Raw genomic sequence first — 23,254 nt, 5'->3', positions numbered from 1 at the left:
GTCTGCTGCTAAAAATTAAGTCATTTATATCAGATGAATTTGAAATAAAAGATCTTAGTGATGCATCCTTTATCTTAGGTAGACAGATTTGTCGTGATCCTTCAAGGTTCATACTTGGACTTTCACAAAAAGCTTATATTGAAAAAGTTCTCATTTGATATGACATGCAAAATTGTGCTTCTAGTGACACACCTGTATTAAAGGATGATAATTTAGCTTGCAATAGTGCCCATGCCATGAACTTAAAATAAAGAAAATATAATAATTTCCTTATACATCAACAATAGGGAGTTTAATGTATGCTCAGGTGTGTACAAATCCAGATCTTGCATACATAGTGAGGATGTTAAACAAATATTTGATTAACTCTGGATCAGAATATTAGAAAGTTATAAAGATGTGGTATTTTATAAAGAACTCAGGATTACATGCAATTTTGATATTTACATTAAACGGTTGATTAGAGGATTTATCTCTTGGCACCATCAATAACTGTTTGCATATTTGGTTGCTTGTGAGTAGATTTGGATCCCATCCCTGTTTTTGAAAGTAGTTTTTTTTTAGTCCAATTTTTGCTTATCTCTTACCTTTCTTTTCCCCCTGTACTTATATTTTGTTATCATCAAGCTGTGTTTCCAACATTTGATATCGGCACTATGAATTTGCTACATAGATTCGTAGACTTTCTTCCCTGTCTTTGGAGACGTATTTTGAATTATGAAGGATCACCGAAATATATTCTGTGCTTTTCTTATAAATTTTAGATTTACTATATGCACATGTATTGAGTTTTGTCAGGTAGTGCCTGTAAGCCCTACAATGCATCTATTGAGACTCTACGAAGCAGGTAAAGAATTTAGTTATCATCATCGATATGATAAAATGAAAAATCAAATGCAATGACAAATTCAAAGGCTAATATGAGTTGAGAGTCAATGTCATTGTTCTTTGTCGCCCGAAGAGTTCTTGCAAGCGTGATGGAGTCTTTTGCAGGAATGAGCAATAATCGAAGTCCTCGTCTCAATGTAGAAGAGAAGAGAGGAAAAAGAAAGGAAGCTCTGATTTCAGGATGCCCAATTAAAATCAAATCATCTCCTCTTATACCCAAGTCTATCCTACAAGGATCATCCATCATTAAATACAATCATATGGAATTGAACTCACTGAAAAGCATATGAGATAAATATTATATATAAAAGACACAACGTAAAGAAACACAGGCTCTGATTCCTGAAGATAATAAAAAACTATATACATTAACAGATTTACAACTGAGTCATCTACAGTGGCAGGAGATTTCCTTTGATTGGTTTGCAGGTAACAAAGAAGCAAAATACTTCCAGAACCTCTCTGAATAAAGTGATGTATCAACAAAACGATAATATCACTAATGAATGGATATCAGAAGCTGCTACAGGAAGCAGACCAATGAACTACATGAACTGACCACTGGTCCAATGGCAGGATAGATTATCTTGCCACGAATAAAAACAAACAAATAGGTCTCAATAGGACAGTTGAAAAATCCGTCGACTAGATTAGCAGCAGCAACAAAGAACATCCCGTCACTAATGAAGGGATTATCAGCAGCTTTTGTTTGGTCAAATCCAATGGTAAGAAACCAGAATGCCCTCAACAAGTTGCACCTGAAGATATGATATGAAATCAGGTTAGAAGGCACTAACTGCAAACTAAAATCAAACCAATTAAATGAGAAGCAATTTTTCATATACTGATCTGTCAGCGCTTGAATTCCTGCAAAACAACATAGATTTTCAGATATATAAACAAAAATTTTTGAAATGAATTAAGGAAATACAACTATGCCACCACCTGCAAACAGTTCGAATATAAACAAGTATATTAGCAAATAATGCAATAGCACCACTTAAAGCATAAAACCTGCCTTTCAAGTTGTTATTTACATATATGCCTGCAAAGAGCTCAAGAACAATTAAATTAAGTCAAAGTATAGTTTTTTAAGAAGCAAAGATAAAAAAATCATGATATAAAATTAAAACAATCATCATCATAACGAACTACAGGCAAAAGAAAAGGTTATTCTGCATTTCTTAAAATACATAAGCTAATCTTGTAATATCCATAAGAGTTTTAAAAAAAGAATAGAGAGGGAAAACATCAAAATGAAGTAAATAATTATATCAACCAGATATAAGATAAGGTGAGCTTGTCTACCAAAGAGCTCAATGGACACTAGAAAGATGTTATCTATGATGAAGCTACAAGTAAGCCTGGAAAAAGAAATAACAATCCTCTCATAAGGTAAACCTAGATATTTGATTCCCAAGACTTATTGTCCTCTCAACGAGAAGTTCAAAGGCAAACTGTTACAGGAATATAGTTTCAAACTTTCATTTGGAAGTTACTACAAAGTTCCTCCTTGCCTCCATGTATTGTTCAAAAGGTCTTTTTCCATCCACAACATAGATGGTATGGAGAAATGAAAATTAAAAAGAGAGAGAGAAAGGCAAATGGGGTTAATCAGCTCTAACTCATATCCATGCCATCTCCAATTGGACTGCATATTGGAGATACTGCAGAGCAAGTCCTCTCAAAAGGAGAAGGATGCAGCTGGGCATCTCGCCTACGCTTAAAAGCACAACCATCAGCATTAGTCATTTCCAATTTTCTCCGCACTCCTCTAACTGCCTGCTCTTCTGTCGGTGAAAGAGGAAAAATCTGCCCACTCACTCTGCAGAGAGAATTATGGTTATCATACAAAATCCTCTGGTTACAATTCTTATCGCAGATGTGTGTCAATCCTGTTAATTTGCACTGGTACACATTCCCAAACACAAGAGCATTTTGGCATCTGTTGTCACATTTGTGACTTGGGATTGGCCCTTCCTTGTAAAGAATACTGGACAAATAAATCACATTGCTTGACTCGGCAATCATAGATTTGCCAAATACCTCCATTTCAGATGATGCTATGACTCTTGTTGAACCTTCTTGTGTAGATGTCGCTGCAACCCAGAGAGAAAATTTTACTTATTTCAGTTGATATTTTACAACGTGCCAATTGAAGCTTAGAAAGATTAGTGGCACTTTCTTGATAAGCCAAAATAAAAAATAACCATAGTTGCTAACGAGAAGAATGATGATCAGCAAAGTTTTGAATAGTTAATGGTCATACTCAAAATACTTCCAGCAAGCTATAACGAATCAGAGGTTAATCACAGGAAACGTGAAAGTTTCTCAGGAATTTTATGCTTCTGCTACCTTTAAAAGTTTTCCTCGACGCCTCCAAAATTTCCTTTTCCATCCAAAATGAACCTTTACCGAATAATAAAGAAACAAACATATCAAAGATCGATTTATCTTTTTGACAAAACTCAGATCTACTAGATAATTGATGAGAGCTCATCAATTTTCTCCTATTTTACCAATTATCTTCTGCCGACAAGTTGTAATAATAATAATAATAATAATAATAAATCTCAACTAATTCTTCGCTGTCAATTTTTCTGGATCCGTCTTAAGTTAAAACAAGGATTAACAACATTTTTCGAGATCATATTCTTGATTTTCTTCTCAAGCACCCAGAAAAAAAAAACCTAACCTAATTCCTAAATCAAGCGTTTACCTGCAAAGAGAGATCGAAAGATCAAACCAAGAAGGATCCCCAACTCAGAAAACGATGCCGCAATATTAGAAACCCTAACAGCCGATCACCTCGCTGCTCTCCTTTATCCTCCTCCTCCCCGCCCGAGTCCCAGAGCTGAGCGTTCCCCGAAGAGCACCAGGGTCAATTTATCAACACAGGTCGGGCAAAGTCGTCTCCTCTTCTCGCTCACTGACGCCCAACTCGGCGGCTCGGCTCAGCGGCTCATCGAACCGCTGCCCCACGAGCCGAACCGGAGAGGTGAAGGGAAGGGGGAGCCAATAGCCACGCGGCAGTTGGTGAGTCAGGCGTTGACGGCTTGACCCGTGAATGGTGGCTGGTCGCGTGACTTATTAATTGGAGCCACGTGGAGGATTCATTGTGTGGGCCGCATGTTCCGCTATCTTCTTTGTCGTTTCCCCGGGATGCTTCTTTGACTGGGTAGCTACCGTTAGATCTTGATCCAACGGATCCACGAGGAGGATCTTTCGCTGGATCTCACTCCTACGCGACACGGCTGTTCGTGACATTTTTTCAACGCACTGTTACCGTCAGAACCGTACCGTTATCGACAAAATTGCTTTTGAATCTAACTTGTCCGTATTTGTCTGATCCTTTCACACGTGCAAATCGCGTTTTATTTAATTTTAATCTCATGAAGCAATTGGAACATGTTTTTTAAATTGGAAATACGATGGTTTTCATTAGAAATAACGGGCCCACGATTTGGGGTATTTTCCCACATGAACTAAACGAATCATATTTCAATTATCTTTTTAACTATTAAATAATCGAATCGAATTAAGATCAAAAAGGAAATCTTCCTCAATATGTATTTTTTTGTTTTCACTGTTTTCTCATAAAGAAGAAAAATAGAGAGGCAACTGTTTGGCTTCGGTTAACACCACCAGTTGATTAGCATAGTGGTAAGTGTAGGATTATTTTGATGCTAAAAGGAGGTAAATAATGTATCAATTTTTTTTGTTATTTTCTTTATTTAATAAAGTTAATAGTAGCACAGTAGAATAATAAAGTAAAAAAATATAAGAAGGGACATACAAGATTTAAAGTGGTTTGGCAAACAAATACTCCACCTATGCGCTCAACCATAAGTCCATTAATTTCTGTTTACTTTTCAAAAATCTACCAGAGTTGAAGAAACATCTTACACATTTGTAAGGCAATCACAAATACAATAAAAAATAATGCGAGTAGTAATAAAAAAAAAAAAGACCAACAAACAAATCTGGTTTGAAGGTCTAAGTGTCGCGACACTCCTCTTGACACTTGTCAGATCAAATTAGCGGAAGTTGGAGTACTTTTTGAGCACGAAATTGAAGATTGATGATTGTAATTGTTGTTGGATGAGGATGCCTCAAGTCCCTTTTTATACAGCTCGATCGACACTCCTCCAGTCAATTGGATCTCCGCTAACTCAACTGCATACTCAATCCTCTTCAGATTAAATTTTAGCCTTCCAGTCGACTAGAACACTCTTCGGTTGCCTGAAACTCGATCAAAATTCATCCATTAATCGAACCACTCGAACCCAATAAAGTTTGCTCTAGGATCAACCAGAGCCTAGGGTTGACTGAAAGCTCTAGGGCCGCTTAGAAATTCAAATCGCCTGAAACTTCAAGTCACTTGGAAAGCTCTAGGGTCACTTGGAGTAGTCTACCTTTTAAATTTGGTCCAGTTCTCCTGAACAAGCTCCAATCTCCCAAGTCTTCTTCCGGCTGCATCTTCCTATAGCACAAACATGCAAGTAACACGTAAAATATATAAAATCTAGTACTTGATTTACCTAACCTACTAGGTTCACTTGCAGGGAGTTTACTCCTCCAAGACTTCTCTCTTTGCCAAGTGTTTAGCTCCCAATTGACCCACCTTGGACTTAACTTAGCTCTCAATTAGGTTTGCCTAATTCCCAATTAGATCTTCTCATGTCTAACCCTGCTAGGACTTTCATTGCTTGGTTTCTAACTAGAACTTCCATCACCTAGTTGTCAATTAGGATTGTCTATCCCCGCTAAGACTTCCATTATCTAGTTCCCAACTAGGACTTCTACTGTCTAATCCTGTTAGGACTTCCACTGCCTAGTTCTCAACTAGGAATTCTACAGTCTAGCCGAGCTAGGACTTCCACTATCTTGTTCCCAACTAGGATTGCTCATCATCTAAGATTTACTCCGTTAGAATTTTCCACCAGCTAGTAAGTATCTGGTCATACTTGGACTTCTCACTCACTTCCAAGCTTCAAGTCAACCTTGACTTTGCTTGGACTCTACACTCAACTCAATCAACCATGATAAAGACATTTGGTCACCCTTAACCAAATTCCCTTAAACATATTAGTCCAATCAAACCATCAAAATTTTAAAGGTCGATTGCACCAATAATCTTCCCTATTTTGATGTTTGATAATATTTTAAGCTAGACTAAACTATTTAGCCTAACATTTAGGGTTTATCAAAATTAACTTAAGTCTCCCCCTTTTGATACACATCAAAAAGAGAATTGCATTCCTAAGATCTCCCTTAGGTATTGCACCAATAATAGAATTTTTCTTAGTCAAAAATTAACTCTTACCTTTCACCATTTGTTGCAAAGTAATTTGAAAATTTAAAATGTTCATGATTTTTCAAAATGAGTTTTTAAAAATATGTTTAATTATTTTGCCAATAAGAAATGAATTTTGAAATATGAAAACTCTCTAAAAAATTTAAAGAAAAAGGATAATTTGAGAAATAATTTGAATTATAAGAAAACATATATTTTGAAAATATCTTTTTAAAATTATTTTCAAATTATGTTAACAATTTTCAAATTACAGCCAAAGGTATTCTTTTTCAAATTAAATTTGAAAAGTATTTTTAAAAAATTTAGGCATCTTTCAAATATATTTTTTGAAAACATCTTTTTAAAATTATTTTCAAAAATATTTTGACAAAAATTTTCAAATAAATTTTATTAAAACCTTTTTTTTTAAAATTGATTTTTCAAGAGAGTCTCCCCTGACACTCGTTTAGGCTTTAGGGCGTCTTTGTTAATCACAAAGAAGGCATATCTAAGTGTCTAAGGGTTTAAAAGATTAGATGGACCTATGTATTTAAAATATTAGTAGTGGTCAATTAATTTTTAAAGATGTATATATTTTCAAAAATATATATATAATACACTCAATCAAATATGAAATATCATTCAACATTATTATGTAGAATCACTATTTTAAAAATGTTTTTAATAAAATATCCTATAAAATTTTGAAAATCTTTTCAAAAAAATATTTTTAATTTAAAATTTTCTAACGTCTCATTTGTTCAATGTGTCTCAGTATACACAATATACGGTAGTCTTAATGTTTCATAAGATGAGTTTTCCAATTTTATTTTGATTAAAATATTTGTCTAAGAAAGTTTAGTCTTGTATTAGATTCAAATTTAACTTTGGGTCTGCCAAGCCAGTGTTTATAGAATAAGCTTCTAAATTATGGCATCTGTTAAGTCAGTGTTTATAGAATAAGCTTCCAAACTATAGTAAGTCACAATGGACATCATTAAAGTAATCACATATCTACGATAAAGATTTTCCAAAACATCTAATCCAAGGGATTTAATACTAAGTTTGGTCTAACTAACCTAGATTAGATTGTAGTAGCTTCAACTGGATCCATAAAATCGATTGCACTCGGTAGAATACTCAAGATTCAACCTAAACATGCATCGACCGAGCTTCCATAGCTTATTATTATCTCAATCTTCTCTGATACTATATTATCAAGATCTAATCCCTTTGCCCTATCTATCTTTTCTAAATTAAATCAATAAACACGTGGATAAAAATACATGGCATGTGAAGCATGATATGTTACAATTAAATAAAGTATGCATGAATATGATAAATTAAACATGTTATCAAACAAGTCAAGATAAACAAATTAAAGTATTTATTTCTAGTGATGTATTAAAATTTTGATTTGGTACATTTTATGTTAATCTTGAATGTATCAATCCACTTTGACATATTTTAATTTTTATTAAGTAATATTATTTTATCAAATATGATTTTATTAATTATTTCATAATAAAGTGATACTTGATTATAACTTGGTTTGTGAATTTTAAATTGTTGATTTGAATTTGACTTAAACTTGTAACCCAAATCTAGATTATTAAATAATCCTTTTTAATTTTTTAATTTTATTTTTTAAAGTGTTATTTTTATTTTTCAAAATTTTGAATATTGAATTGTCTGAACTTTTAAACGTTAAAAACTTTTCTTTTGCATTCAAAAATTGATTTTTCAAATTTTTAATTTTAGAAGATTAATTATAATTTTTAAAATTTAAATTTGAATATCTTTTATTTTAAAACTAAACCATAATTTTTCTTATTTTTTAAATTAGGATTTTGAAAAATACTAATACTTGCTTTCTTTATTTTTAAAATTAAAATTTGATTTTTAAAATTTGAAAATTTATTTTTAAAATTTAAATTCTGATTTTTCAAATTTTTAGATTTTGAAAACTTCTTTTTTTGTTTTTGTAATTTTGAAAACTTTTTATTTGATTTTGAAAAATTTTATGAACTTGATTATTTTTAATAAAATTCAGATTAGTTACTTTTGAATAAATCTTTTGATTAATCAAATCAAAATTTGGATTAATCTGACTAAGATTTATGATGATCAGATTAAAATCTTGATTGACTTGATCAAAGTCTAAATTAGGTTGATTATGTTTTATCTCATTATTTGAATTATCTAAATTAATTTTATCCTTTTTAATTAATTAATTGATTTTTGTTAACTAAACTTAATTAAATAAATTGGTAGAACAAATTAATATAGAGTTATCATGCATGTCTAACTTATTAACATATATAATCCAAATTAAACGAATCTAGAGCATGCACATTTGTATCTAATTCAAAACATAGATGTTCTCATGTTCAAATAATTTAAATTGACTTACTTGAGTCACTCCTCTAGGATCCTTGGATCTTCTCTGCGAGCACTTGTTTTTATAATGTCGGGTCTCCTTGCACTTGAAGTATGTCACGTGTTCCTTGCTTCTTCAGGTCACTGACATCGACTCCTCCTTTGTCGTTGATTGTGTGGGTCGATTCTTATGAGCAGAGAACTTATTTTTATAGTGTCATCTCTTTTCCTATGCTTAAAACATATTATATATATATATATATGTAATTTTGAATTTGAATTCAAACACACATCATTCAAATCCTGGTCAAGATTCTCCCTCTTAACTGTTGACGGTTCAGACACGAGCTCGAAGGACTCAGATTTGAGTTCGACTTGATCTTCTAGCTTCAACGGATCCTTTTGAAGCTCGATCAATCGAGTCCAAAGTTGGTGGCCATTATCGTACTTTCCTACTCTTTGCACAATTTTATTAGGTATAGTATTTAAAATTAAATGACTTACCTTTCGATTTGCTTCAGAGTTAGTTGATGGTCCCTTCGGTGCGACCCAACTGTAGAAGTCACCACTTAGTATGAAATTCTCCATCTCTAACCTCCAGACTTCGAAATACTCTATCTCGTATGGAGGTGGTTCATTGATGCATCGACCAAGTTCTCCTTTATACTCCATCTTTTCTATAATTTTTATTAAAATAATAAAAGAAAAAATTAACAAATTTACCTCTAGCCTACTCCTCAAGCAGTTAGTCTAGTGAAGAGCCTCTAACTCTGATACCACTTTGTAGGATCACTTTAACGCTAGAGGGGGTGAATTACACACGTTCCTTTTTCATATTTAAGAGTTAAGCAGCAGAAATTAAAACAAACACCATAAAGGACACAACAAATGACAAGCTTCTTTTTACTTGGTTCACAACCTCTAACTGACGCTCAAAGACCCACGATCCTTGATCGCTTTGATGGACACTCCACTACTAGTCACCTTCTTAACAAAGAAGGAGACTCATTTTTTACAAAGATGAGGAACAATAACAAGTTTACCGTTCCAAAAGAGTAAGAGAATGAACACAAAAATAAAACAATCGCAACTATAAATATAACAACAATAATAAATCTAAAGTAGAGCACGATTGTCGGAGTAGTAGTTCATCGCAATATCAATATTTTCGAGGGTAGCGAGGGTTATGTTATGTCTGGCCCGGTGCATTGCGCGTGTTTATATATTTCACAAACATGCGTAGCAAAAAAAGATAAATAATTATAACTAATTATTATAACACTCGCAACACACGCATGCATGCAGGATACAGTAGATACATGGCATAACTGAAAAATAAAATTTTTTAAAAAATAATAATTTATTTTAGACATAACTGATAGATTGTTAGTGTAGGGAGTACCAGATGATCGAATCTTAGTTTTGATAATGACAAAAAGTTCAAATTAACTGTGTGGTGTTTACTGATGAGTTGATCTAAGTGTGCAGGTAGCACAAGAAAGTTCTGGTTAAGGCTAGGCACAGGCAAGTCCTAGTGGATACTAGCCTAGTGGAGACTAGGCAGTGGAAGTCCTAACTGGAAGCTAGGCAGACCTAACTTGGAGAGTTAGGTGGGAAGTCCTAGTCTGGAGGACTAGGGAGAAGACTTGGCGGATCAAGTGCACCAGGTGAAAGTCTAGATAGGTTAGGTGGATCAGATGTCTAGCAGTGAAAAATCTAGACAGGTTAGATGGACCAGATGTTTAGCAAGAAATCCTGGGGGTCGAGGATCGAGGCTAAACAGAAGGATCACTGCCAGATGTCTAGCAGTGATTCCTCTAACTCTATGCATGCCCCCCCCCCCCCAGAGTGCATAACAATGGAAGGAATATGTATGTCATTCTGGTTCTAAGTTTATGTGTTATCTTATGGTGTGAGACAGCTGGTGATCACTCGGTTCCTTCAACTCGATAAGTAGTCAGATAACAAAATAATATTTCAAAAGAGTCTTTATTCTATTAGCAAAAGGAATAAAAGTTACATTGCTAGGTATTACATTATTGCTTGGAAGAAAAGGAGCAGAAATTAAAGCTAAGACGGCTCTACATCATCGAGGTCTTTTGAAGGGATCTCATTGAAGACTTTCTCCATGTCTAAAGAAAGATCAGTAGGAAGATGGTCTGCTTCTTGAATCTGTTTGGTGACTCCCTCGAAGTCATACCTAACCAATTTAATTATACAATCGCCAAGTTGCTCATATATCTCCTTCTTCTTAGTTATCCACCATTCCTCCTCTCCATCATTGAAGCTCTGGAACTTATCCTTTTGGGCTTTTAGTTGGCCCTTCTAGCTCTCTACCTTTGCCCTCCGAGACTCAATTTCAGACACCTCCCGTTCCAATAAGGAACTCATGTTTTTTAGCTCAGCCTCTCAGGTCTTCAACTTACCCTCTACTTGGGTTAGTGCCTCAGAAATCTTCTTTCTTCTCTTCTCTTTGGAAGAAGCTGGGATTTCAACTCCTTCACCTGAGTCTTATGTTCTCTTTTCAGGGATGCCACCTTAGACTCAGTAGCATCCAATTGTTGCTTCTTCAAACTCAACTACTTTGTTTGTTCTCCAAGCTCCTTCTTGAGCTGTTCTACTCCTCCATCTCATGATTGGGAGGAGCTTGCCTCACCTCCAAATTAGTCACCTTTGCCCTTAAGGCTTGTCAAGTTTGAATGAGGCCCGAAACTTGGTTGGTTAATTTCAGTGGCTCAACCCATATTTGTCATATAAATTAAAAATAATAATAATTACTTAAAAGAACCTCCTGATTCTAAGAAATTCTTACCCTGGTCATGCTCAGGACTAGCACCTCTGCTAATTTGATAAATGATTGCTGCATCGCTTCATAGTGGATGTGCTACAACATTAGTGACATATCGCCAATCAACATTAGTTTTCATTCGAATGGGGGCTCCTATTTTCGGTTCGAACCCATTATTGGAGGTCCGCTCCCCTCAACTCCTCGGTTAGCAATTGATGAATCAGGAAGATCCATCTCAAAAGGGAGTTCACTCTGTGAGGGAGTTGTGGCAATTGGAGCATGAGGTGGTAACGAGGGACTAGGATCTTTAGTGCGAGTTGTTAGTTGCACCAACTTTAGCTCAATTATGTGAGAACTAGAACTAGGCCGGGATGACCGTATCGTAATCGGCCAAGGCATTTTCTGATTATTCTTAGTGGCCCTTCTAACTTCTCTAAAGAGTCGGGCACAACCACCATAGAGGATTAGTTGGCAACCCCTTGACGGATGCAGTCTGAACCCTCTCTTAGTTAATAGCAGGATGTTGCCCTCTTCATCCCGTTGAATGGCAAGCTAGGCACCCCATTCCACTAATACGATTGGGGATAGTTTCAAATGCCTATTGATGGCATTCCTCAACATGGTTTGAGTTGCGACACGGTAGAAGAATATTCAATCAATTCTCATACGAAGTTAAATCAATGTAATTCTTACTAAAAGTTGGCTAAAGCTTGATGTTGATTGGACGCAAGCCGAAGAGATGGAGCAGGCCCAACATGATTAGGAGTCTCATATCAAATTACAAGACAGACAAGATCTCTGCTGCATTGACATAATCTAATTTTAGTTTGTATTGACTTAGGCTGGGGGGATGCAGTAACTCTGGTATCCACCCCCACAGGACACGAAGACATTGTGAGAGGTTGAAGAAAGACGTAATAAGTTTTCCACCTCTTATGTGAACTTGAAATTCTATCAAAAAAATTAAAAGAAGCTCAGGAGGTGAAATTAATAAGAGACTTTGTCTTCCATTTTCTTCGGATAGAAAAAGTAGTAAAAAGTACGGGGGTATGGGGGATGTAGTACAAATGAAAGATTATTATCACTCCACAAAGTATTCTATAGGAGTTTGGAGCGAATTGCTGAAAAGAAATCTGATTCTGTAGTACACACTCAGGCCCCTACTTTCTCAAATCCACATTCAAGTCCCTACTTTCTCGAGTCCACACTCAGGTCCCTACTTTCTCGAGTCCATACTCAATTTTTACATTCATGAGTCTTCACTCAAGACCTTATATTCGAGTCTACATTTCTCAAATACTCGGACTTTCATCATCAATACAAGAAGTCTCTTATTCGAAGTCTAGCGCTCATGCTCAACCCTCTATCTTCGCACAATTAAGCCTACGACAACTGCACATATATTTAAATTCGATAAATTCTTTAACAAACATTACTCGACATAGTAAAAGGAGAATGTTTTATTCCATTCCAAAAGTCATATTTTACATTCATGATCTAATAATAAAAATTACATTAGAACCCTAAACTACTACGCATCTTCTAGATCTTCTGTAGGTATTTCATTTAGAATCTTCTCTAGGCTTATGAAATTTATAGGAAAATTGATGGGTAAGCACTCAGCTTCTTTTAGCTACTTGGTGATCCTTGTGATTTCGTACTTAATCATTTTAAACATACGATCGCCAAGCACATCATATATCCTATGCTTCTCCCTCGCCCATCACTATTCCTCCTCAACTTTATAACTCTGGAGCTCTGTCTCTTTAGCCTTCAACTCACTCTTTTGGGTCTCCAAATGGTTCTCCAATTTATCTATCTCTACCCTTTGCGATCGGGATTCGGATATCTCCCTTTCTAGTAATGTGCTCATATGTTACAGCTCGCCTTCCCGAGTATCTAATTTGGCCTCCACTCTTGCCAACAAGTTTGCAGCCTCCTCCTCCTTTTTCTCTACCTTCTCCTTCTCTACTGTGACTTGCACCGCTAGCTCTTTCACCTAGGCATCATATTAACCCTTCGCAAAGGCATTTCAGCTTGAAGAGCTTTTACTTCTTCATATCGTAGGAGTAGTTGCTCTGACTAGGCCTGAAGCACATCTTGGAGCCTCTTCACCTCCATCGTTGCCCCTTTTGATTCATGATTGGAGGCCAATCGAGCCTCCAATTTGACTATTCGAGACATTTGTTGTCGTTGCATCTGGAGGGCACCCGGTACTCAAGCAACGAATAATTGAATGTCTCAGCCCATTGAAAAACCCTAAACTAGGTGTCACGATAGGGCTTCAAATTAGAATTTATAGATTTTTATCGAAAACCCATAATAAATTCAAATAAATGAAGTATAGGGGCCTCGAGTCGTGTTTTTCCAAGGACTAGTAGAAAATCAAATTAATTGAGCTTATCGTGTCGTATTTTTGGGGTTTTCACATAAAAATGGGGGTTTTGTATTTTTGAAATGAAATGCAAATTAGAATCAGGGAAACGAGTTTATGAAAACTAAGTGCAATTGAAATCAACTTGAGTCCTAAACTAGCAATGCAATGCAATTAAGAAACTAGGAAATTTAAAAGCCAAAAATTGAGTTTCGAGGAACTAAGCTAGGTTTCAAAATAAAACAAAGCAAATGAGCAATTTAACTATCCGCAATGCTTAATTATCAACGACCAACTAATGCTGAAACCAAACCAACACCAAACTGATAAAATCGAAATGGGACAATTTGGGATTGGCACGGAACAGTGGGTTTTGGTTTTCAGAAATTTTGGAAACAAAGCTAAACAATCCGAACAACAATTTAACCAACATTGGTCACTAAGCTAACATCAAACCAAGCCATTAAGTTGCTCATCCTTAATACCTGATACGCGGGACTGAAGAATGGCACTGCACAGTGCCAAAATTCAGATAATCAGAGTTTAAATGCAATTGAGTGAGTTAAAACCAAGCTAAACAATTCTTAAAACCAATCTAAATTCGAACACAAACTAAACATTAACCACATTAACACATTAACAAGACTTCGAAGACATGAAATTCAGAAAAACAAAGCTGCAGAAACTAGAATTGCAGAAATGGAAGTTTTCAGAAATTCAGAAACGATGAAATGCATCCACGGCTTCTTCTCCCTTTTGTTTCCTCAGCTGGTCGTCAATCAGCCGCCGGATAACCAATCTTGGTTCCGAAAATCCTTTAAAAAGCTAGTCTGCAATGGTTGGATTCCTTGCTCGCGTCCACAGTTATGACAATCGAAGAAACCCTCCTCAATTTGGCAGAAACTTGTGTTCGAGTCACATTTGCTGTTGCAAGCTGGAAAGTTGCTCGTCTCCTCGCGCTGATGAAGTTACTGATCCCTCGAGCTCACTCTAAAGCCTTCAGAGAACCCCTCTTCCGACTTCGGCCGCTGAGAAGACCGTAACTCACCGAGATTTGCAGGGAACAGAGGATTCCTAGCGGCGGAGAAACCCTCGCCGTCGCTAGCTTCCAGCCACCGATTTCCGGCCAACTCTGCGGTTCTAGATTCCTCAAGGATCCAGGAGCACGAAGGAATCGGATTGGGTGGATGGGAGCTCGTGTACACGTACGTCGTCGCGCAGAACAAACTTCCCGGGACGATGAACAGTAGCGGCGGCTCACTGTTCATCGATTAATTCCAAGTTTATATACGGCTGATTAATCACTTGATCTGGACCTTTGATTTTAAATCCAACGGCCGAAATTTGATTTAGGCTCTAGGGCAGTCTAGGGTTCTTGAAAAATTCTGAAATTTTGATCAGGCTCGATCTGAGTCATGTCCTCCATGTTGGCTTGATCAATTTGACAAATTTTGACTCGATTTGACCGCGATTGAGCTTGAGTTGGGTCCGATTCGAGCCCCTAAAATCAATTAAAATCAAATTAATGCCAAAAATTACCATAAAATCATAAAAATTAGAATCAAGCCTCAGATTATGCAATATAGGACAATTAAGATCAAATTGATCCATTTCATAATTTATTTTCATATAAAAGCCCAAAATTGAATCGATTAAAATCATAAAAATCCTAATTCATCACCCACCTGCAAGATCAATTGAGTCATAAATAAATTCACCAGGAAGTTAGGCTTACCTTTCTCCAGAGATCCTTAATTACCCCTGTGAAATCCTTTATCATGATCTTCACTAACCTAGCGAAGGATCATTGTCTCACTTTTTCACAAGCATTGTGCCATATCTTTGCCATGTCACTGATTACGATTATCACCTCAGTCTCTACGACCCTGGCTAAGAAGCTACATTCTTAGGTTCACCCCCATTCTCCATCGGTTGACGAGTTGATGATTTAGGACGGTCTATAAGAGGAAGTAGAAGGGCAATTGGTCCGACCAATGGGACTTCGATCCCCATTTGAAAACTAGGGGAGCGACCATGGGCGCATTATCTCCGTGACTGACTGATTCTTGAAGGTCGGACCTTTTTCTCAGCCTTGTCGTGATTCTTCTAACAATTCAGACACTTCTACTATCTGAGGTTGAGATGATCCCCCCATTTGTAGCTACGGTCATGTCGCCTAATAACTTTGGAAATAGAACCTCGTGTTGGTCGCTTAACGGCTGGATAGCAGGGACGTCGTGTCCTTCTACTTCAGGTGCAGGCATTCTCAATCACTTATTGATGGCAGCTCTCAACATGGTTTCAAACTGCACAATCATAAGAGAAAAAGGTACAGAAAATTCACGATTCTATCTTGCTAACTCACTAGACTGTGATTTCATACAGAAACAATATATATTCAATTGAGCGGTGTCTCTCAGGTTGTAACCACCCAAACTTGATATGACCCTTGAATCACATGAACGATCTAAATTGGACAAATTAGAGATGTTGGTTCTTTAAACCTATTGAGTTATTAGATTCAATTGGGTTCTTTAAAATATCACATTGCACTTTATTTCTCTACTTTTCTTTTTCTGCAAAAGGTGGATCCGCCACCTTAGCGGCCTCACACGGTCGGCTCCACGACCATCTGTAAGGAGGTAAATCGAGAAAGTGCAGTTGGTTACGACGCAGTATTTCTCTACTTTAAAACTAGAGATGTTGGTTCTTTAAATCAAAGATCTACGATATTGATTTTGGGATGTCTTTGATACGAGTTCTAAACGAGGGCTAAACTACTTTATTATTCAAATTTCTTTGTTTAGGTAATCAAATCAAGGTGCCTTATTAAATTTATCTCTGAATAAAGAAGTGTCTAAGAATAAAATTTTTTCTCAATATTTTTTATCATAAATTCAAAAAAGCATAAGATTTTGCTTTATAACAAAAATAATCATAAATCTAACTATCATTTTTAAGGTAGTTCGATTCTAATAACACACTATCATAAGTCAAATTTGATCCTGACTTTAATTTATTCCTAGAAGCAAATCCTTAAAAAAAAATTATATTTTTATCGTTAATTGGTTTTTTTCCTATCTACCGGGAGAAGATGGAACTGTATTTGAATCTAGTCGCCGATGACTCGTCGTGGTCGTCGAACGGCCTGATGAAGGCGGAGTTCATCTGCCACACCTTGAGCGACTTGCAGGTGACGCTGCCGCCGGTGGCGTTGTTGAACAGGAACACCCTCGACACGCCCTGCATTACCTTCGTCGGGTACACCCGAGACGTGATGCACCTTCTCCCTCCCTGTGCGAAGCTCTCCACGATCGAGTGATCCACCTGAACATATCCAATTTGCAGACTCAATTCGTTTCCAAATCGTAATCAAAAACCATAACTGCATGCGTCAAGCCAATCACCAGTATGCGAACGGATAAGGTTTCGCCTTCCAGCACGGGGACTACGCTACCGGCCACCCTCTTCACGGTGTCGCTGGCTTCCGACGACCTCAGCTCGTCTTGGCAGAAATGGGTGGCCATGCGGCCGTCGGCTCCCCTTCCGAGGTAGAAGTAAACCGCGGTCTGCTCCGATCGCTCCTGGTCGGCCAACACGAGAAGGCCGAACGGCCCGAGCAATCCCCTGGCAGCGGAGCCGCGGCTGTTGCTGCAGCTGTACCCGCCGCGCTCGGCCTCGTTCGCTTTCGCCAGCGCCGGTTCGCTGACCGCAAACTCCGCCATGATGTCCAGCTATTTCAAACATTATTGATTTAACACTACGCTCCATGTAAAAAAGTATAATCTAATGGGTAATTAGAGCCGACCTGGGCGGCTGTGGAGCCAACATCCAAGGGGATGACGGAGCCGGCGGCGAGTTCGAGGCTGCCAAACTCTTTTCCGGCGAGCCTCAGCGTGTCCACCTCGGAGACCGGCCACTGGAGGAGGTTGCTGCCCGTCTTCTGGTCAAAGAGCAGTGTTCTGGGGATGCTCTGCAAGTAAATTGCACGTTGACATAGAAATTAATCCTCGAACTTGCACTACTTTTTGTGTGCGCATGCAGAAAATGGGAAAGCGTGGGAGTAGAGTAGGTACCATGAGCGAAGCCCAGCCCTTGGCGGCGTCGGCGAGCTCGCTATCGGACTCGCTGATCCAACCCAGTAGGATTCGCCGCTTCATCACCGGGTCGAAGAACGTCTTGGAGGCGTAGAACCTGCCGTAGTCGTAGCGCAGGCCGATGCCGACGTCCTTCTCCGGGTCGTCAGGCACCCACTCGTTCTTCTTGGCGTCGTACGTGCCGATGGCGTAGTAATCGTTCCTGTCGTCGTCGAGGCTGACCTTAAGCACGTGCTTCACGAAGGCGTCCGCCGGCTCCGACGTGTCCAGCCCAGTCGCCGCCTCCGTCGCCACTGGGAAGAAGTCCACGCACTCCCACATCCCCGTGCCCTCCACCGCGTGCAGGAAGTCGGGCAGCAGTTCGAACCGCAGGAAATCCGCCGTCTTGTAGACTAGCACGGTCCCGGCGTGCCGCTGCGCGTCGTTCTTGGACCCAATTGCGACTAGCCACGCGTCCTCAGCAGCAACGTACCAGGCCGTGGTTGGGTCGCGGAAGTCCTTCACGTTGACTCCCTTCGGCGGGACGACCACGGGGTTCGCCTCGGCCTTGACCCAGGCGAGCAGGAGCGGGTCGGACGGGTCGGCCGGGAAGGCGAGGTTCTGAACCTGGACCCACTCGGTGGTGGCGCCGGTGTAGAGCATGGCGAGGCGGCCATCGGGGAGGATGGTGGCGGATCCGGTCCATGCCCCGTTGGCGTCGTACCAGCGGTCGGGGACCATGGCCAGCGGCAGGTGGAGCCAGCGGACCAGGTCCTTGGACACGGCGTGGCCCCACGATATGTTCCCCCACACCGCCGCCTCCGGATTGTACTGGTAGAACAGGTGATACCATCCCTTGTAGTACATCGGCCCTGAATCATAAACTCAACGTCAAATCTAATCTCGATTCGAAGTTGAAAATTAAAGGACTCACCGTTAGGATCTGATCGATACACATTTCATGCAGAAACAACAAGGATTGCGTCAGATCAACTTATTGAGAAAGATACAGAGATTGGAACAATCGGAATTAACCATTCATCCAGTTCTTCTCGGGCTGGAAGTGGAAGGCAGTGCGTTGCCAGAGGAGCATGTCGTCGGACCAGCGGAAGGAGGGGCTGGAGAAGAGGCGTGATGCGGTGGACTTCTCCGATACGCCCTGCTCCGGTCCTCGGGAGATGGGGAGGCCGCGATCTTGCTCTGGCCGGGCGCCATGGCTGGTGGTCGGGCCCGACGACCGAGCGGGCCTTCCTGCGCCGTCGTATGCGAGGGCAAGGAGGCAGAGGATTAGCACCGCGGCCGCGCCGACGGAAATCCGCCGGAATTGCGTCTTGTAGGTGGGCGACAGAGGAGCATGGTCAGGATGGAGAAGAGCGTCCATGGGGGTGGTGCAAGGATGGAAGATGTTATACGTGTGATGACGCATTAATAGAAAGGAAATGATGGGAGAGTGAGGGAAGGCATGCAGGCCTAAGCCTGGCGGGGTCGGTGGTGAAGTCGATCAACATTTTGCTCCGATGTCTACCATTTGTGTGGTGGGGAGGAGCTCACAAGTGGTGTCGTGGGATGGCATTCACGCTCACCGGCGCTCTCATCTCATCTCATATTCTCATGGGGATCGGAAGCTACTTAAAGGACACAATGCAGGAAGTGGTGTTGAACAACAGGCGGAACCATCCGCGATCCCATCAGTCCTAACCCGCTCTATAAAAAGTCATGCCAGGTCAGGTCTGTCCTGAATTTTGTTTAGGGTTCAGCCCAAGCATGTTCCAGCTCATGCCAACTAGGTCTAGGTCTAGGTCTAGCCTGAATTGTATGATTAGGGTTCAATCCGCCCATGTTCCAGAATCAAGACATGATGAGTATGACCTAAGTCGGACATAACCTGCATGTCGGACCGCGCCAGTCTAAAAAAAGGAGATCATAACTATAGCCGTCAAATTGGATTAGATTCACCGGATTGGCTCGCCCCCGCCAAATAATTTAAGCGGATTGGGTTGAAATTTTATCAACCCATTTTAAGATGGATTCAGATGGTTTGACCCGTTTAGGCCCCGACCCACGTGGGTTGGTCCGCAAGATGAGAAAGTTTATTTATTTATTTTAAATTTTAAAATTAAAATAGAAAACTCAATGAATTAGTAGGTTTGATTCATTTAAATTACAATTCAAGTTTAAAAATTATAATTTAAATTTAAAATTTTTAACTTAGTCAATTTAAATTATAATTCCAATTTAAAATTTTTAATATTTTAAATATTTTTTTATTTTTTAACAGGGTCGTGGGTTGGTTCGCCTAACCTGCGACCCGCTTTTAAGTTGGGTTAGATTGGAGATTTCCTAACCCGTTAAGTTGGTGGGTCGGCCCATCCCATCCCGCCCCGCCATATGATGGGTCCGTCATGGGTTGACCCGTTTGACAACTCTAATTATAACATAGAAAAACACCACATGTGCCTATTTATAACTAATTTGAGATTTTTTTTAACAACTCTTTAATTTTTAATTATCAAATTAATTTAAGGCAAAGCCTAACATAACCTACATGCTAGACTGAACCCGCAATGAGAAAAGTCGAGGGGCATTTGTAATAGGCATAAACACCACCATGCTCCTATTTCAAATGGAATGGCTAATTTAAGATATTTTTGTAAACTTTAAATTTAAATTACCAAATTAACATAAAAAATTATTTTAAAAAAATACTATAGATATCTATCGATTCACATTTTTTTCAATCTAAGTGCCATCATCCTTGATTTTCTTTACTCATATTCTTTTTAATTTTAATATTAATTTTTCTAATTTTAATATTTATTTTATAAGGATCTCTCCTCCATTCTCATAATTTCTCATGTACTACCAATTTTGTAAGCATACTATTAGCCTAACAATGAATCTCCTTTCATTGAGATAAAAATTTGATTTTAATTCAATTAAAAACATTTTTGATCGTATAAATAATTATTAATATTTTAAAATTTATATTAGAATATAATGGATGGTCATGTTTCTATTCCAATATTGGATAATATGAACTCCTAGGAGTGAAATGTTCAATCCTCCCGTCTAAGAGTGGTAGATTTGATTATAGTTCAGAATCGACGGTTCAATAATTTAGAATTATCAATTTGAAGGTTTGAAAAATCTTGCCTTTAATCTAAAAGACTATTATGATTTACGATTCGAAATCGCTGATTAAGATTCAGTTCACAATTTATGACAATTTTTTATTTTTAAAAAAGTTAAAATTTTATAAATATGAAAAATAATAAATGAAAAAAGACATGAATTTGTTTAAGTTACTTACATATCCATTTAGTGACAATTAGTGTAAAGAATTAAAGCCCATATAGTTTGTTAGTTCCTTTGACATCAAAATCTTTTGTTTCGTCCTTTGAAAATTACATTTCTTTTATTTTTTTTACAATTTTCGTGTCACTTAGTTTTGAACTTGATACTAATGATTTTTTAATCTAATATTAATATTGTTATATTTTAATATGATGAGATATATATATACACTTATATTATTGAATAAATTATATCTAATGTGGTGGAGACGGTAGGGGTCATGTGGCAGACTTAGGACTCAATCAACGTAAGGGTCATCTAGTAGGTTCAAGGCTTGGTCAACGTAGATATCATCAATATCCAACTTGTCGAGCTAGTCCGACCTATCAATTTGCTGACTTGTTGAGCTGGTCCGACCTACCAACCTGTCGAGACAACCTATCTACCTCTCGACCTTCCAACCTCTCGACTTGCTGCTGGTCCAACCACCCAGCATGGGAAAGGATACAACAGTTATCATAGCGTAAAGCGACATGATAGTTACAATAATACGAAAAGACACAATAGTTACAATGGAACCTTTTAGTGAGGTGTGTCCCTTGAGCTTCTCTCCAAGAGGAGCATGATTTAGACTTCTCTCTATATATAAGGGAGGTTATTCTCTCTACTAAAGATGATCAGATTGGATCTCATATGATGATGACTAAGACATCAGAGGGATCTCATCGGGGTAACTCCTAGCCTTTGATGCGTGTTATTCTTCACAATATTAGTCGTGTCACAAGAAGAAAGCTAAGAGAACGCCATCATGGCTCCATGGTGCGAGGTGGATTTCTATCGCCGCATCATCGTGATAAGATTTCTATCAGATCATTTTGGCGCTGTATGTGGGAAAATGAGCGAAAGATGTTGAGGTCGAAGATGTGAATGCTAAAGAAAAAAATGGCAGCGACCACTCTAATGGTCTTCCCAAACCACTCAATGTTAATGGAAGTATTATCCGAGCAAATCAGCCAATTTTTGGGTACATGTCAAGTTCTTAAAAACTTTAATCTACCACCGACATAGAAATCTAATGACCCAAAAGCTTTGGTCTTGATTCGGGGTTTGCATCTTCTGTCGCTTACCTGGAAAGATCAGATCTTGATTTATATCATGGTGTTTCTAGTGGGTTTCTAGAAATAAAATTATAATTTCTTCTTGTTATCATGGTGTTTAATAATTAGGATCTTGAGTAACAGCAGGTGACGACTTGGAGTTGCTTGTCAGGTAGGGGTGGACTCAGAAATTTAGTTTAGGGGGTGTAATTCATATAAAATCACAAAAGTATAATTTATATCAACTAAAAGACAAGCAGAAAAGTTAAAAGCATTATCATCAATTCAAATGTGACTTACAATTGACCTTTATGGTCTTTCATTTTTTGATAATAATTCATGATACAATCATTTGATAAGTTACTAAATATATTTTTTTGTAGTATATGCCACCAAATAGTCATTTAACTATTAATCAACTCATTCTGTTTCAGTGAAGTCGAACCATTAATCATCCATTCTTCATAATCTTCATAGTTGAAAATGATTTCTCTACTGTATGGAAGTTGCAACCGACAAAATCAAAGTCAATGTTAAAAGCTTGTAAACCAATGGATATGCTATGTCTCTTCTATTTTCCACCATTAGTCGAGTAATGTCACTCAATCCCTTTAAATTTGAAAACTTAATATTTGAGAGAACTTCTATGATGAAAAGTTTGAAGTTGATTTGAGAGTTCCAAAAGGTCAATATCAGAAAAATCTCTTGGATAGAATTCGGCTAATCGAATCAACTTTTGATTGTCAAAAGAAGCAATAGAATTAGATGGCTTTAAGCATGCAATACAAAGCTACAATTCAATGTTGGTCTCATTAAATCGACTATTTAGCTCTTGTAATTGCATATCAATGATGGTGTTGAATAATTCAATTGGTAGTGATGGAAATTTGTCATCTCTTTTGTTCTGTGTCATGATCTTTCTTGAGCTACAAATGTATCATCCATATTGCGAACATGAATAAAATATTTTCCACAAAAATTGGAAGTCACATCCAACAAATAACTCCACCCATCATTCCTCATTGATTAAAGGCATTGTTTAGAAATATCAACCAATCTCAT

General features: G+C 38.0%; 2 protein-coding genes across 4 annotated transcripts; both read right to left on the bottom strand.

Moving 5' to 3' along the window:
• Window positions 1-1,231: 1,231 nt before the first annotated feature.
• On the bottom strand, window positions 1,232-3,809 carry LOC141846456 (uncharacterized). 3 transcript variants are annotated; one of them, XM_074734501.1, is made up of 3 exons: window positions 3,608-3,809; window positions 3,244-3,297; window positions 1,232-2,987 (listed from the first exon to the last, which is right to left on the bottom strand). In XM_074734501.1, the coding sequence occupies exons 2-3, from the start codon at window positions 3,284-3,286 to the stop codon at window positions 2,509-2,511; spliced, it is 522 nt and encodes a 173-aa protein (XP_074590602.1). In that variant the 5' UTR covers window positions 3,287-3,297; window positions 3,608-3,809; the 3' UTR covers window positions 1,232-2,508. The 3 variants fall into 3 exon arrangements, with proteins under 3 accessions (XP_074590602.1, XP_074590604.1, XP_074590605.1); XM_074734503.1 differs by lacking the exon at window positions 3,244-3,297 and having other exon boundaries at window positions 3,608-3,804; XM_074734504.1 differs by lacking the exons at window positions 3,244-3,297; window positions 3,608-3,809 and adding an exon at window positions 3,158-3,227.
• A 12,997-nt stretch (window positions 3,810-16,806) lies between these two features.
• On the bottom strand, window positions 16,807-19,182 carry LOC141845942 (beta-fructofuranosidase 1-like). The gene is made up of 6 exons (XM_074733934.1): window positions 18,837-19,182; window positions 18,736-18,744; window positions 17,802-18,673; window positions 17,534-17,698; window positions 17,133-17,459; window positions 16,807-17,052 (listed from the first exon to the last, which is right to left on the bottom strand). Exons 1-6 carry the CDS (start codon window positions 19,180-19,182, stop codon window positions 16,807-16,809), a joined length of 1,965 nt encoding a protein of 654 aa, XP_074590035.1.
• Window positions 19,183-23,254: the final 4,072 nt, after the last annotated feature.

This window comes from Curcuma longa, chromosome 15, assembly GCF_044706935.1.
Source record: "Curcuma longa cultivar G26 ecotype Majalengka, Jawa Barat chromosome 15, ITB_CL_G26_1.1, whole genome shotgun sequence".
In the NCBI taxonomy this organism is placed as follows: Eukaryota; Viridiplantae; Streptophyta; class Magnoliopsida; order Zingiberales; family Zingiberaceae; genus Curcuma; species Curcuma longa.
The sequence above is the reverse complement of the archived record's forward strand: the minus strand, read 5'-3'. Positions and strand labels throughout refer to the sequence as shown.

Coding starts and splice junctions, on each gene's coding strand:
- LOC141845942 (XM_074733934.1), bottom strand. CDS start 19,182: ATGGACGCTCTTCTCCATCCTGACCATGCTCCTCTGTCGCCCACCTAC. Junction 17,699..17,801: donor AGGGCTGGGCTTCGCTCATG/GTACCTACTCTA, acceptor ATTTACTTGCAG/AGCATCCCCAGAACACTGCT. Junction 17,053..17,132: donor CCTTATCCGTTCGCATACTG/GTGATTGGCTTG, acceptor GGATATGTTCAG/GTGGATCACTCGATCGTGGA.
- LOC141846456 (XM_074734501.1), bottom strand. CDS start 3,286: ATGGAAAAGGAAATTTTGGAGGCGTCGAGGAAAACTTTTAAAG. Junction 2,988..3,243: donor GTCGAGGAAAACTTTTAAAG/GTAGCAGAAGCA, acceptor TCTGGGTTGCAG/CGACATCTACACAAGAAGGT.